This window comes from Peromyscus leucopus, chromosome 2, assembly GCF_004664715.2.
Source record: "Peromyscus leucopus breed LL Stock chromosome 2, UCI_PerLeu_2.1, whole genome shotgun sequence".
NCBI lineage: Eukaryota > Metazoa > Chordata > Mammalia > Rodentia > Cricetidae > Peromyscus > Peromyscus leucopus.
The window spans coordinates 120,159,233-120,175,629 of NC_051064.1; the positions used below are offsets into that span (position 1 = coordinate 120,159,233).

General features: G+C 41.1%; 1 protein-coding gene across 1 annotated transcript; it reads left to right on the forward strand.

The window, feature by feature from the left end:
* The first annotated feature begins 9,655 nt into the window (after nucleotides 1–9,655).
* LOC114709389 (olfactory receptor 2A5-like) lies at nucleotides 9,656–10,661 on the forward strand. Its single transcript, XM_028893228.2, has one exon. It carries the CDS (start codon nucleotides 9,656–9,658, stop codon nucleotides 10,601–10,603), a length of 948 nt encoding a protein of 315 aa, XP_028749061.1. The 3' UTR covers nucleotides 10,604–10,661.
* Nucleotides 10,662–16,397: the final 5,736 nt, after the last annotated feature.

Here is a 16,397-nt window from a genome sequence, read left to right on the forward strand (position 1 = left end):
TTGGAATATTCAGGGTTTGTTGTAGTAGGATAGCTGGGCTCTGGTGGGGACATATTGCCCTGGTTGATGTTGGTTGTGTTTTTATGCTGGCATGTAGGCATCTGGGTTTTTCATGATTATAGATCCAGGTGTTGATTTCTGGGTTTGCCTTGGTTTCTGTTTCCTTCCTGGGCTTCTGGATGGTGTGGCCTTGGTTGACAAAGGGGTCTCTACCCTAGTTGAGGGATGATTTCTGGTGGCAGGCATGGTCTCTGTTAAAGCAGGGAGTCTATGCCCCAGTTGGGGGCTGAGATAAGGTGATGAGATGGGTAGGGGATCAGGGATAGGGTAGGTGGGCATCAAGAGAGTGTTGAAGGTCTCCAGGTGAGTGACCTATCTAGACTTATAGTGGCCAGCAGGGACTCTGTTATAGCAGGGAGTATTTGGATAATTTTTAATGGCAGAAATCATACCTTTCTTAGCCCAATTATGGGTTGTGGTCTGATTGTTCTTTATTTTATATCTAGAATCCACTTATGAGTGAATGCATACCATGACTGTCGTTCTGGGTTTGGGTTACCTCAATCAGGATGATTTTTCTAGTTCCATCCATTTGCCTGCAAATTTCATGCTTTCATTTTTTGTCTCTGATGAGTAGTACTCCATTGTGTATATGTACCACATTTTTTTCATCCATTCTTCCATTGACAGGCATCTAGGTTATTTCCAGGTTCTGGCTATTACAAATAGTGCTGCTATGAACATAGCTGAGCATGTATCTTTATGGTATGAATCAGCATTCCTTGGGTATATGCCCAAGAGTGGGATGGCTGGGTCTTGAGGTAGTTCGATTCCTAATTTTCTGAGAAACCACCATACTGATTTCCACAGTGGTTGTACAAGCTTACATTCCCACCAACAGTGGAGGAGTGTTCCCTTTGCTCCACATCCTCTCCAACATTGACTGTCATTGGTGTTTTTGATCCTAGCCATTCTGACAGGTGTAAGGTGGTATCTCAGAGTCATTTTGATTTGCATTTCTCTGATGATTAAGGATGTTGAGCATTTCTTTAAATGTCTTTCAGCCATTTGTGATTCTTGTTTTGTGAATTCTCTGTTTAGCTCTTTAGCCCATTTTTTAATTGGACTGTTCAGTATTTTGATGTCTAGTTTCTTGAGTTCTTTATATACTGTGGAGATCAATCCTCTGTCAGATGTGGAGTTGGTGAAGATCTTTTCCCATTCTGTTGGCTGTCTTTTTGTCTTATTGACTGTGTCTTTTGCCCTGCAAAAGCTTCTCAATTTTGAGAGGTCCCATTTATTAATTGTTGTGCTCAGGGTCTGTGCTGTTGGTGTTTTATTTAGGAAATGGTCTTCGGTGCCAATGCGTTCAAGAGTGCTTCTTACTTTCTTTTCTATTAAGTTTAGTGTAACTGGATTTATGTTCAGGTCTTTGATCCACTTGGACTTGAGTTTTGTGCATGGTGACAGATATGGATCTATTTGTAATCTTTTACATATTGAGATCCAGTTATGCCAGCACCATTTGTTGAAGATACTTTCTTTTTTCCATTGTATAGTTTTGGCTCCTTTGTCAAGAACCAGGTGTTCATATGTGCATGGATTAATGTCAGGGTCTTCAATTCGATTCCATTGGTCCGTATGTCGGTTTTTATACCAGTACCAAGCTGTTTTTATTACTATAGCTCTATAGTAGAGTTTGAGTTCAGGGATGGTGATGCCTCCAAAGGTTGCTTTATCGTATAGGATTCTTTTAGCTATCCTGGGTCTTTTGTTTTTCCATATGAAGTTGAGTATTTTTCTTTCCAAGTCTGTGAAGAATTGTGTTGGAATTTTGATGGGGATTGCATTGAATCTGTAGATTGCTTTTGGTAAGATTGCCATTTTTACTATGTTAATCCTACCTATCCATGAGCATGGGAGATCCTTCCATTTTCTGATATCTTAGTCAATTTCTTTCTTTATAGATTTAAAGTTCTTATCAAAAAGGTCCTTCACTTGTTTAGTTAGTGTTATCCCAAGGTATTTTATATTATTTGTGGCTATTGTAAAGGGTGATGTTTCTCTGACTTCTTTCTCAGCCTTTTTATCATTTGTGTATAGGAGGACTACTGATTTTTTTGAGTTGATCTTGTATCCTGCCACTTTACTGAAGGAGTTTATCAGCTGTGGGAGTTCCCTGGTAGAGGTTTTGGGGTCGCTTATCTATACTATCATATCATCTGCAAATAGTGAAAGTTTGACTTCTTCCTTGCCAATTTGTATCCCTTTGATCTCCTTTTGTTGTCTTATTGCTCTAGCTAGAACTGCTAGTACTATATTGAATAAATATGGGGAGAGTGGACAGCCTTGTCTTGTTCCTGAATTTAGTGGTATTGCTTTGAGTTTCTCTCCGTTTAATTTGATGTTTGCTGTTAGCCCAAACTTTTTTAATCCTATGGTAAGTTTTCAAGTTTGTCTGTTCTGCTTTTTGCTCCAAATTCTCATTGTAAATCTAGCTAAAATATTCTAGAAACAGCCATGCCACAGATGGCTGCTAAGCTGCCCTCAATATTATCTTTACCAGACTGCCTGTTACTTTTAAGTTCAGCTTTATACAAAAGCTCAAGAAAGAGATAAAACAGATAATTTCATGGTCAGAATGTGGTATTCATGGCCCCTAATCCAATTTTCAACACAGTTCTTCCCATCTGAATCTTTGTGACCCTTGCTCTCACTGTCCCCATTCTTGTTGAAATTCTGGTCCTCTGAAATACTGCCAGAAACACACACAAGGTTTTTCTTCACTATTGTAGTATTTCTTTAGAGCATAAGCTTCCAAGTTCTGTCATAAACTAGTTTCAAGGACATGTAAACTACAAGTCGGGTTTGGTCACAGAAATGAGACCTCACTTTTTTTTTTTTTTTTTTTAAGACAGAGTCTTGCTGTAGCCCTGGCTGTCCTGGAACTCACTATGTAAACCAGGCTGGCCTTGAACTCACAGAGGCCTGCCTACCTTTGCCTAGGATAAAAGGCATGTGCCACCATGTCCAGCTTGACCCCAAAAAGTTAGCTTTATACTGCCTTTTGCAAAGTTATGACCAAATGCCTGAGACAACAAGTGAAAAAAAATAAAGATTTATTTTGTCCCCTATTTTTGGAGGGTGTGGTCAGGCTTGTTTGGTCCCATGAGCATGGGCAGAACATTGTGGCAGTGGGAGTGTGTAACAGGAAAGGGTCTTCACTTTGCAGAAGACAGGAAGCAGGGAAAGAAGTAGGAATCTAGAATAGGTGTAGCCTTTAAGACATTTCCCCTGTGGTTCACTGCCTCCTTCTACGCCTCACCTTCTAAAGTTCCCATAACCTCTTAAAACAGTACCACCATCTAGGAAACAAGCATTCAGCACATGAATCTATGGGAGACATTTAATATTCATCTTTTAACAGTTTATATAATGACCAAGAGATGAGTTCATCTAGAAGGATAAACCTAAGTTTTGAACACTTAATTTTATAAAACAAATAAAATCACAGCTAAAAATAGAGGTAGGTTATGGTACCCTGACACTAGAAGATTTCAGTTTTCTATTCTTATAAATGGATACATCACCAGAATGAAAAAAATAACAAGGTAACAGAGTTAAACTACACTGTAGATCAAATGGACTTAAAGAACATTGACAAAATTGTCTTTCCAAAGGCTGTAAAATGTACATTGAACTTTTTCCAGAATAGATAAAATCCTAGACCACAAAGCAAGCCTTAACAAACTAAAAAAAATACTCTTCTCTCTATTTTATAATCACAGTAGAATTCATGAAATCAGAAGTCCATGGTTGTAAGAGATACTCTAGAAATTATATAATTCATAGAGATTGTACAACATACTTTTGGATGAACAGTGGACATTATGGAAGTCAGAAGGGATTTTCTAAAAAATTCCTTGTTATAAATGAAAATGGAAACACAACATACAGAAACTTTTGTGTTGCAACAAGAGCAGTGTTAAGAAAGTTTATGGCAATAAGCACCTACTTCAAGCAAACAGATTTCAAATAAATAGCCTAATAATACATCTCAAAGTGCCAGAAAATAAAAAAACTAACCCACCCCCAAATTAACCTATGTAAATGGGAAGAGACAGAGGTAAGCTTGAGACCATCTCAGTCCACAGTAAGGCACATCAATAATGGGAGAAGTGAGAAACATTACATCACAATATCAGGATTCATGGTGCCTGTGTCTCATTCTGCTTGCATTGTGCTTCTGTAATTATTTCTGGAATCTGATCCTCAGTTTCCCCACCTCTAAGGTATGATTTGGGGAATCAATATTTAGTTCCAATATTCTTTTTTTGTGGAGGGCCTAAATATGCCAAAAGAGTAACTGAAAATTGGGTCCTGGTGTAGCTCCCTTGCTGTCTTTACCTCCAGGTGCCAAAATGGAGATGTGAGTACAAGGACCAGTCCCTACATCCTTCCAGGAGTTCTGGTCTCACCTCCAGCCTTGAGTTTCCTTTGGGATGCATGTATCCTTTCTCTGCATGATGATTGTACCTATTTGGAATCTTCTGAGTAATGGGATCCCTCAGGACTGGAAGGCCCTTGAGATAATACTGGGATTCAACTTGGCTGCAGCCATAGAAACTCTTTGATTCCTGATACCCATGAGCCTCATTAATACAACAGTCAGGTATCTTCAAGGGAGCCGCTGAGACTCAGTAGCTTTGGAGAGTGGCTGAAGTAGGGACCTCTTCCAGCCCAATACTTGGATTCTGGAACTGTCTAAGGTAGTTGCAAGACATGGGTATGAAGCAGGGGTGTACACTGCACCTGGAATCAGGAGGGGAAGATAGGTAAGGAGCTTGAGGGATAAGATAAGCCCCTGAGAAGGCAATTCCCGCTAGTTCACTACAAGCCATTGCTCCAACACTGTGATGCATCAGGATGGCACTGGAATAGCAAAGTCCATTAAAGAAAGGTCTTTGGTGATGGCAGAGGTGGATTTTGTCTCTCAGTAGCTGTGCACCATCAGGCAAGTTACTCTCTGCCTCATTCCCCTTTTCTAAACCTTCAGAATAAAAAGAACTTGTAATGATAAACTAACATAATAGTGATAAATACTATTTTAGATGGTCTGTTGCAGTCACCACATTGAGCCAGTTTCCAGGTAGTGCTTTAGTTAATTATTATCAACACCCTTTGAGATGAGTTCTGACTTCTATATGAGGATGGAAACACAAGGAATTTAGATACTTAACCCCAGGCTATTCTGCTAATTATCAATCAGCACTAGCACCCAAGCTTGTTCTACTGTCCATGCTGTTAATAATATCCTGTCTTTGATGTAAGGTAACCAGGTCATGCTCAGGGAAAGTTGCTTCTATCCTTGTCTATTCATCACCTTAATTCCATCTCACTAATACTGAAGGAGAAGCTCATCTGAGAAAGATTAAAAACTCTCATCATGTTTATGATAAATTTCTTCAAGAGCCAAGGAGAGAACTCTGGTTGTGTTGATAGTTAACAACATCCAGGTGATGGAGCAACCACTGTACAAGATGTCCATCATTGTAGACAACTCATTATTTTAGCACGGGCATAATTTCATAGTCATCTGTCTAAGACTTATTACCGCTGTCCATGCTACATGCTAAGAATTAGAGACAGATGGGAGAGGTGAGAATTTTCATATTTAAGGAACTCTACAGTTCAGTGTGTGTCAGCATGGCTATGAGCAGTAATGGAAGTGCCTTCAAATGACCAACCAGACGACAGAGGAAGAACAGGGTGGGAATCATGAAAGACTTCCATGATTAGAATTTTACCAAGAGAAAGAAACAGGAAAGAGTTACTCATTCAACATGATGAGTAACCAAATAATAGCAGTAATAATAACTGATGTTCAACGCCATAGTGTCACATATACCCAAAAACTCAGTAAGTATTCATGAACCCTTCAAAGTATGTACTATTATCCTAGTTTTGTGAGTGCTGAGACAGGGCCTAATGGCGTTCTCTAGTTTGTGTGGTTGACAAATGGTAGACTTTAACTCAAATATGATTTTCTTTTACTTCAAAGCCTCTCCTGCCTTCTTGATATATACTGCACCACAGCTTTGTGAAGTAGGCCCAGTTGAGAGGTCAGCACACGAGAAGGTCTGTCTTGAGTGGCAGCCAGAAAACCTTCCCTGTGTTAAATTGCAGGTGCATGAATTGGAGAATGTTCTGGGAAACCAGTGGGTGTCGCTTACATGATGGACCTGTTTCCTTAGTTTTAAGATTGTGTAATAGTAGGTAGACTTGGTGATTTAGTGGGGTGATATGGAGATTGGACTAAGTGGTCAGAACCAGACTACACTTGGACCCCACCCCCCGCATCCCTAGAGCTGTAGAAATGCAAGAGAAAGCCCCTGAAGGTCAGCCTTCTATCTAGCCCTATAGGAATTGAACTTCAGAACCAAGGACAGCGCTGCCACCCCTCACAAGGCTGGTGGCCAGCCTGTTCAACATACAAATTCCTACTAAGTGCCAGGCATTGTTGTAGAATCTGCTAACACTCAATGTGATACATGAGACATCAAGAGAAGAAAGCTCCTGTATTCTTGCAAGGGAAATTGAAAAAAAAAAAAACCCACTTAAATTATGTATTACATTAGAAAGCACTATGAAGAGAGGCAAATAGGAGGTAGGAATAGAGGATGAGATGCTCCATTTTGAACAGGGTGGTCAGGAAGGAAGTAGACATTCTCTGAGAAGACCACACTTGAGCAAACACTTGTAGGAAGTGAGAGTGTGACCCACAGAAAGATAACCACTAGTAGAGGACACAGAATTCTAAAAAAGTGCAGAAACAGCAGTATTCTTTGAGTGAGGAACAGCAAAGGGGTGTGTGGCTGGAGCAGGTGGGGTAGTGAGAGGTAGGAAGTGGGGACTGGGAAGTGTTGAGTGATCTTGAAGCCTTCAAAGGACTTTGGCCTTTCCCAGGGACCCAAGAAGCCACTACAGGGCCAGCAAAATGGCTCAGTGGGTAAAGGAGCTTGCTGCTAAGCTGCCTACTCAAGTTTGATCCCCTGACCCACTTTGTAGAAAGAAAAAGCTAACTCCTGTAAGTTTTCCTCTGATCTTCACAGGTATACTGTGGTGCATATGTGACCACACATAAATGTGCACACACACACACACACACACACACACACACACACACACACAGACAGAGAGACAGAGACAGGGAGACAGAGAGACAGAGAGACAGAGGAAGGGAGAGTGAGTAATACTTTTTAAAAGAATCCACCATAGTGGTGGTGGTTGTTACTTTAAGTCGGCATCTCATTCTACAGCCCAGGTTGGTCCTGAACTCCTGCTTCCGCCTCCCGAGTGCTGGGTCTGCAGGTGTGTGTCACCCCAACCAGCTTCACTGGAGTATTTTAATAGAGGATTTACATGATCTGTTTAAAATGCTCATTCTAAATAGCTGGATGGAGAGGACTGTGGGGAAAGAGGAGGAAACATGGGAGTATTCAGAGGATGCTGCAAAATTCCTGGAAAGAAGAGATAGCTTAGGTAATGGTAGATATGGTGGATATGGTGGATATGGTGAAAAGTGATCTTTTCTTTCTCATATTTGAAAAGGCAACTAACAATATTTTCTGATGTATTACATATGAAGTGTGTGAAAAAGAGAATGTTTGAAAGATCTTGGGGCTCTTTTTTCACTTTAGTCCCCTCCAGGGATGAAATCACCACTCACCGAGTGGAGAAGATGGTAAGAACTGTTCTGCAGAGGGGACTGGGAGTCTGGGTTAGAAAATGTCAGATACAGCTTGCCCATCCCAGGGGAGATAGGTAGTAGAAACCAGCTGGATCAACGGATCTAGATGGATCTACATTTTAGATTGATAGGCATCAAAAGTCTGTGTTGTTAGCAGTTGAGTGCGGATTCAAATCCAGACCCCACTGTCCCCTGTTCTATAATATCTGGCCTCTAACACAAACACTGCAATCATCTTCACCTCCATTTAGACTGAATTCTGCCCGTGGTTTTATGGAATGTGATTTTAACCTAGGTTAAAAATAATCTGCTGTTTACTTTCTGTGCAGAATCTCAGATACTGTAATCCTGATCCAAAGTTTGAACATTTTATATGAAAAAAAAAAACCTTCATTTTCCAATGTGAAATATATGCTTTCTGTCCTCTATTATTGACTAGGCAGGTCAGGTTTCCCACACAATGACATCTAAAGTGGATGTGAATTGTATTTGGAACCTTTGCTAAACTCTTTGTGAAAATGGATGATGTGGGAGACAAACTTGAACTTCACATGGTGAAAACATAGGACTTGGAGTTTGGTTCCTGGCTCTACCACATCCCAGGTTTCAACTCTCTAATTCTTTGTAAAGGAAAAAAGTGGTTCTGACCTCAGTGAGTTGTGGTAGAAATCAGATAACATCAAGTGAAACGTTTATTTTTACAGTAATTCTTGATAAATGGCCATCTCCCTTTTCAGGATCTAGAAAAGAATTTGGAATCCCCAAGTGGTGGCATTCTGTAGCAGGCATTTAAGAACCAGTAAGGGGATACAGATAAAAAGACTGGTCAGGAATATCCTCTGTCGCTAGCTTGCCAAACTCAGATTGAGGATTGAGTCCATGTTAAAGTGAAGATCCACCTGCACCCGCCCCTCACATCTCCTGTGAGAGACAGAGCTGTGAAGGGTTCCTCACTGCTGATTAAGAACAGTGTCCAGACTCACAGTGATTCCATTTCCAAGTCCGTGTCTTTTGTCTTTTTGGGAAATGTTAGAAGACAGAACTCTTCTCTGGCTTTCAAAATTAGAGTCCCAGTGGTTATCATTGTGTGTTAATTTATTCTGCACAGTTGTACCCCTGCAGGAAGGGTTGGGAAGGTAGGATGAGGGGGCAGAGCTTCTAAAGGAACAAAAGTGAGGATTGTTTGTTTTGTTTTGTTTCATTTGTAAAGTATCAGGGAAACTTTATTCAAAAGCAAATTGACAAGGAATGCAGATCAGAACTAAATATAATGCCACTCTTGACAGAGGGCCACACTCAAGGGTTCTCAAGGAGGCCACAGTGTTTTGTCTTGAAAATGTATGACATGTGGGTTCTGTACAAAATCAGAGAGGAAGAAGGGAGAGGGATAAGCTGAGTGCTGTGGTCGTGATTTTTCCTTTTTCTTACTTTCCTAGGCTTTTATTTTTTTTAAACCTGTTTAAAAACATTGCCTCTTGAAGTCTTGAAATAATTGCATTAGGGAACAACAGGCATGTCTAGCCTCCTCAGTTTGACTGCTTTATGGTGTGTGTGCATGTGCATGTGCGTGCGTGCATGCGTGTGTGTGTGTGTGTGTGTGTGTGTGTGTGTGTGTATGTGTGTGTGTGTGTTTTCTTCTAAGTAAGACTTCTGTTCTATACAGCTTCTCATAGGAACCTTGGTTTTTATCAGGGATACTTAATTGGACAACCTGAAAAGTCTTTAGTGGAATTTCTACTAAGTAACTAGAGCTAGGCAAGGCCAATTTGGATAGACAACTCTCCAGACATGAGGAGGAGGGCATTTTACCTTCAACTCCCCATCTGTGGATTTCACATAGCATTCTGTCATGGAGATTGCAAAGGACTCAGTTATATATCCTCTTCTCTCCTCAGAAGGAAGGCCATGCACAGTCGAGACTGGAGAAATCACAGCTCTGTAACTGAGTTTATCCTCTTGGGCTTCTCCAGAAACCCCAGAACCAACTGGATCCTTTTCTTCCTCTTCCTCTTCCTCTACTTATTTACAGTCCTGGGCAATGGGCTCATTGTTACCCTGATTAGGATAGATGCTCGTCTACACACACCTATGTACTTCTTCCTCAGTGTCCTCTCCCTGCTGGACCTCAGCTATGCTACCACAACAGTGCCCCAGATGTTGGCAATTCTAGTAAGCAAGAATAAGACCATCTCTTACACTGGGTGTGTAATCCAGATGTACATTTTCTTGACACTAGGCATCACTGAGACCTGGATTTTCGCAGCTATGGCCTATGACAGATATGTTGCTATATGTTATCCACTCCATTATGGAGTCAAGATGAGCCAAACCCTATGCATAATGCTGGTGGCCAGCTCTGCCCTTTGTGGTCTCATCTGTGCCCTTGTCTACACAGTCTTTGCAATGAATCTTCCCTACTGTGGCCCCAATGAGATCAACCACTTCTTTTGTGAAATCCCCGCTGTCTTGAAGTTGGCCTGTGCAGACACATCCCTCAATGACCAAGTGGACTTCATCCTGGGTTTCATCTTGCTTTTGATACCATTATCACTCATCCTAGCCTCATACATTCGTATCTTCATAGCCATTCTAAAGATCCGTTCCACTCAAGGGCGGATGAAGGCCTTCTCCACCTGTGCTTCACACATCACTGTGGTTACCATGTTCTGTATTCCATGCATGATCATGTACATGAGACCTGGTTCTGAAGCCTCCCCAGAAGATGACAAGAAGTTGGCCTTGTTCTATAATGTCATTTCTGCCTTTCTTAACCCCATTATTTACAGCCTCCGGAACAAGGATGTGAAGAGGGCTTTTCTCAAGTTAATTGGAAGGGGTGAGGACACTCAATAGGCCATGGAACAAGGCTGTCTGCAACGCCTCTGGTCCCTTGTGTTTGCCACCCACAGTTTTGCTGAAGTTCTTGGAGTAAATGAGAGAGGATGAGGGAAACACAAGAAAAAACTTTTCACATCAATTTGCTAATGGATACATTAGGAAAAGACTCAAAGAATTGTGCCCAAGATTTAGCCATATCATTGACCTTCTATGGCTTTGGAAAAGTCACATGGGTTTGGAACAGTCACCTCATTTTTTTGGGATTTAATTTTCAGTTGTCAAGTGTGTTTGATAATATGCATTATGTCCAAATGATACTAACATTACATTTGTGTAACAGTCACTAGTTGCTTTATTTTTTTTCTTTTTCTTTTTTGTGGTGGTTTTTATTTCCTCCTCCTTTTCCTTCTCCCCTTTCTCCTCCTCCTCTTCATCCTCTTTTTCTTGAGGTGGGGTCTCACTACATTGCCTAGGCTGGTTTTGAATTCATATGCTTAAGTAATTAGATTCCTGGATGTCTGGAAATACAGATGTGTTCCCCCTGCCTGACTGATAAGTATTTATTATTTTAATTCACATGTTAACTCTAGAGGTGTGTTCTATCTCCTTCATACAAATAAAGACACTAAAACACAAAAACACTAAATAATTTTCTGGGAATATTAATCAATAATAATTGACTAATAAATAATCAAGCTAGAAAGTGACATGGCTGGTTTGAACCTGGGGACTAGTTCCAAGGCCCAGGTTCTTATGTATTACACGATGTAACTCTGAAACATCCGAGAGAAAATCTGAGGCTTAGCTGAGACAATGAATGGCTATGACTGAGGCAAGATAAAAAGACTTAAGAATATTACTCTATCTAGCTGGGCATGGTGGTGCACACCTTTAATCCAGAGTGCTACTCTAGAGGCAGAGGTAGGTGGATCTCTGTGAGTTTGAGGACAGCCTTGTCTACACAGAGAGCTCTAGGACAGCCAGAGTTATATGATGAGACTTTGTCTCAAAAAAAGAAAAAGATTCTTATTCTCATGTCATAACACCAGGGCAGATCATGGAGTCTAGAGCTACACTGAGAAATCAACCCTTCCTCACCAGAGTTCTGCAGCATGAGCTAACAGTGCAATAGCAACGTCTCAATCCATGTTTCTTGGTGGGATGCGTTCCTCCTATGTCCATCCTCCTCGTTGTTTTGAGTTGATCAGCTCTGCTCTCAGACCTTCCCTTTTATGGGCCTCTCTCCCATTTCATCGTGTCTGCTCCAGTTGTAGCTTCCAGGCACACAGACTTTTACTTACAAAGGAAGTAAATTCAGATTCAACAAGTGATTTCCCCTTCAATTTTCTCTGCTGCCAAAGACAATGGGAAGGACCCTGGGCTTTGACCTTGGCTTAATTTATTGAGATCTAAAGAAAAACCAGTCACACTCTCTAGAATCCAGTCCTCTTCTGACTCAAAGGGGGATGGTGACACGTTCTATCAGCTGTCTAAAACTAGAAAATTGTTTTAGACCTCAAATGGGAAGAGGACTTTGCATTTAAATAATGATATGCATGACCACTCCAGAGCCATTCAACTATCAACAGAAGCTTGGGTTTCCCAACCTTGGATGTGAAGAACAGATTCATTGTCCAGTTAGGTGTTATGGGAACAGTAATGGTAGCAATTGAATGTACATACAGAGTCATGCTTCAGAGAGGGGGGCGGGGAGAGAGAGAGAGAAGGGGGGGCGAGAGTTTAATGGGACACACTCATGACATTAGCTGCCATATTAATTAGGAACCAAACCACTTCTGGCATTTCAAATCAAGTCAAATTTCTGTTAATAGCTGGAGAGATGACTCAGTGATCTAGAACATTTGCTGCTCTTGCAGAGGACCCAGGTTCAATTCCCAGCACCCACATGGTGGCTCACAACTATCTGTAACTCCAGTTTCAGGGGATCTGATGCCCTCTCCTGGCCACTGAGGACACCAAGTAGGCATGTAGTGCACAAATATGCATGAGAGCAAAACATTCATACATATGAAATAAAATTAATAAATCTTTTCTGTATTGGATTTTTTTCTATCATTCTAGTTTAAGGCAAATTATTAAAGTACTTAGCAAAAAGTAATACAAGCAAATCTTTTAAATCAAGCATTCTTCACATAAACACAAGATCAAATTAAAAACATCACAACTGCTTTGAAAGAAGTTTTGTTTTTTGTGTGCTTTTTATTGTTTTTGGTTTTTGTTCTGTCTTATTTGATTTTATTTGTTTGTTTTGACTTTTTTGTTGGTTTTTTTTGTTTGTTTGTTTGTTTTTTGTTTTTTGAGACAGGATTTCTCTGTGTAGCTTTGTGCCTTTCCTGAATTTTGCTTTGTAGACCAGGCTGGCCTCGAACTCACAAAGATCTGCCTGGCTCTGCCTCCTGAGTGCTGGGATTAAAGGTGTGCGCCACCACCGCCCGGCTTGTTTTGACTTTTTTGAGAGAGAAATAACATGAAGTTCGATGGGTAGGAGTTGGATGACATGAAAGAATAGCATCAAAATAGATTGTATAATTTTTTAAAAATAAAAAATAGGAAAAACTAAAAAACATTGTCTGTAGACCAAGAATGGCTGAAATGTTACAAAAGACCAATAAATGCTAAGTGTGCTTTGCTCCTTAGCTGTTTTCTCCAGAAAAGAAAGCAACTGTGACTTACACTTCTGCTAATAGCCCCCAAGCACTAAAGAACAGGGCTCTGGGGTGATGTGGGACTGCAGAGGGAGTCTCCAGGGCGGGTTTACGGCCTGAAGGACTCAGCCTCCAAGGGAGACAGCCCTGGGTTTTCTACAGATAGAAATAGTTGTCAGCAACGCATGCTCATTGTGTTTCTTGGGGACTTATTAAGAAAAATGCTCTGGGGTCATTAGAGGGGGCATGTGAGAGGCATCTGTGGAGTCGAAAGGGGCTTTCTCCTCGGAGTTCTCAAAGCACTGAAAACCCAATTTCCCCACCTCCCAACATGACCCCTGTGTTTGGGCTACCCACCGACCTCTCAGGCGTCTGCATAGGCGGGTCCAATAGATACCCACACGCCACACTTTGCTGATGTCTTTTTGCCTGTTTATAAAAATGCCTTGTGGGTTTCTTCAGGAAGTTTCCTATTTGTTTCCAGATCTTAAAAGTTTAAGAACTCTTAATACCATGGACTAAGCATTCAACTCTGGTCTTAGAGGCAAAAAGGACATCAACCTGTACAATGGAGACTTGTTTAGCATAGAACCAAACATGACCGGGGGAAAAAAAAAGTCAATGAAATGATTCCTAATGATGTTCTTCTATAATCATATATCAATGCCTTGACCACTCATCATCAGAGAGGCTTTCTCTGGCAGCAGATGGGAGCAGATGCAGAGACCCACAGCCAGACATGGGGAGAGAGAGTCTAAATTGGAGTTCTCCATTGGGTCCCTCCCCTCAGAGCTCAGAGAACCATGCAGAATAGGGGGAGGGAAGGTTGTAGGAGTCAGAGGAGATGGAGGACAGGAGAATATGTCCCACAGAATCAACTGAGCAGGGTTCACGTGGGCTCACAGAGACTCAAGCACCGAGCATGGGACCTGTGTGGATCTGCAGCAGATACTCTGTGTGAATGTTATAATTGTTAGCATGGCGTTTTTTGTGGGATCTCCTAACAGTGGGAGCTGGTGTACTTCTGCCTCTTTTTACTTGCTCTTGGGACTCTTCCTCCTACTGGGTTGGCTTGTCCAGCCTCGATATGAGGGCTTTTGCCTTGTCTTATTGTATCTTGTTTGGTCCTGTTTGGCTGTTGTCTCCTGGAGGCCTGCTCTTTTCTGAAGAGGAAATGGAGGGGGAGTGGATCTGGGGAGAGGAAAGCTGGGATTTGGGGGGCTGGGAGGAGTGAAGAGAGGGGAAACTGTGATTGGGATGTATTATATGAGAGAAGAATCTATTTCCAATAAAATTTTTAAAAAAAGGAAGAACAGAAGAAATCTTACAGAGTACGGCCTGCATCTTGGCCTTGAATCCCTTGAACAGAAAGAGTTGCTAAGATGTATCAAATACATTTTCATAAAGTTATCTCAAATGCAAATGGCTTGGGTGTCTTTTCTCCAGTTCATGGTAAAACAAAATAAAAAAAAATCATAACCCACTCAAAATTGAGACTAGAAAGGGACTTCCTTGCTCCAATAAAAGACATCTACAAAAACCCCCATGTAACTTCACACACAAAGATGCTGAGGTACATAAGACCTTTGTCTAAAACGGGGGGGGGGGGGCTGGAGAGATGAGTGCTTGCTGCTCTTGCAGAGGATGGGAGTTTAGTTCCTAGCACCCATCCATGTGGCTCACAGAAACCTATAACTTCAGCTCTAGGGCATCTGACACCTTCTGCCCTCCATGGGCATCAGTCACACAAACAGTTCACATATATATGCAGACATTTACCCAAACACACACACACACACACACACACACACACACTCACACACACACACACACTCCACATTTTTAATCCAAACCAACAAACAAACAACAACTCCCCCCCCCCCCCCGCAAAAAAAAAAAACTTCATCCAGCATTGTGGAGCATGCCTTTAGTCCCAGTCTGGTTACATAGTGAGTTCCAGGATAGTCAGAGTTATGTACAGAGACTCCATCTAGAAAAACAAAGAAATGAAAAGAAAAAAGAAAGCCAAAGTTTTCATTGGTGCTGGAGAAATAGCTCAGTGGTTAGGAGCACTGACTGTTCTTCAATTACCAGTACCCTGTGGCATATTACCACTGTCTATTGCTATAGTCCCACAGAACCCAATGTCCTATTTGGTGTTCATCTGTACATGTAGACAAAACATCCATTTACATAAAATACACATTTTTTTTGATTAAAGAAAAGATCTCCTAGAACTAACTAACAAATTTGGCAAAATGTTGCAGACACAAATAATACCCATTTCAGCAAAAATGATGCTTACAGGGAAATTTTAAGCTATAAAATTCTATATTGAGGAGGAGGAGGAGGATTCCAACTCACTAACCTTAAGAAAGAGTATATAAAAGAAAACCACCAAGGTGTGATGGTTCATGTCTGAGACTTCAGCACTTAGGATCATGACGTAGGATTGCTGAGAGTCTGAGGCTGGTCCAGGATACAGTGTGAGATCTTATACCATCAACCAAACACAAAAGAGGACAAGCAGGAAGCCAACTATCGAGAAAAGCAAAGATTCAAGCAGTAGTAGAATGGGGGGTGGAAAAAAATCAGAGAAAATGAATGGAATAAAGAATGGTTTCTTCAACAGATCAATGTAATTGACAAAAGTGAGACTGGCCAAAGGAAAAGAAGAGAGAGGAGATCAATTATTAAAACCTGCAGTGAAAGAGGGAACGTTACTAAGGGGCTCACACAAAGATTATAGGGGAATACTACTACTAATGCACTCCAGCAAGTCAAGTAGCCTTAAGGTGTGTCACATTTAGGAAGATAGAAAGTAGTAGAACTGCTTCAAAAAGGAATAGAAAGTTAAAATACAGCACACTAGCTGATTTAATTAGTAATTTATCCACTTCCCAAAGAAGAGCTCAAGGACTAGGGGGTTCACTGACAACTCTGCCCAACCTATAAAGCTCAACACCAATCCTTCCAAACCTCAACAGAGACAAAAGAGAAAGTAGAACTTTCCAACACATCCCTCACCAAAACCAAGACATCACGAGAAAAGACAACTAGAAATTGACATCTCTTGTAAACATTCACCAAAAGCTCTCAAGAGCATGCAAAATAATTTTATCTAATAATGTAATAAATATTGT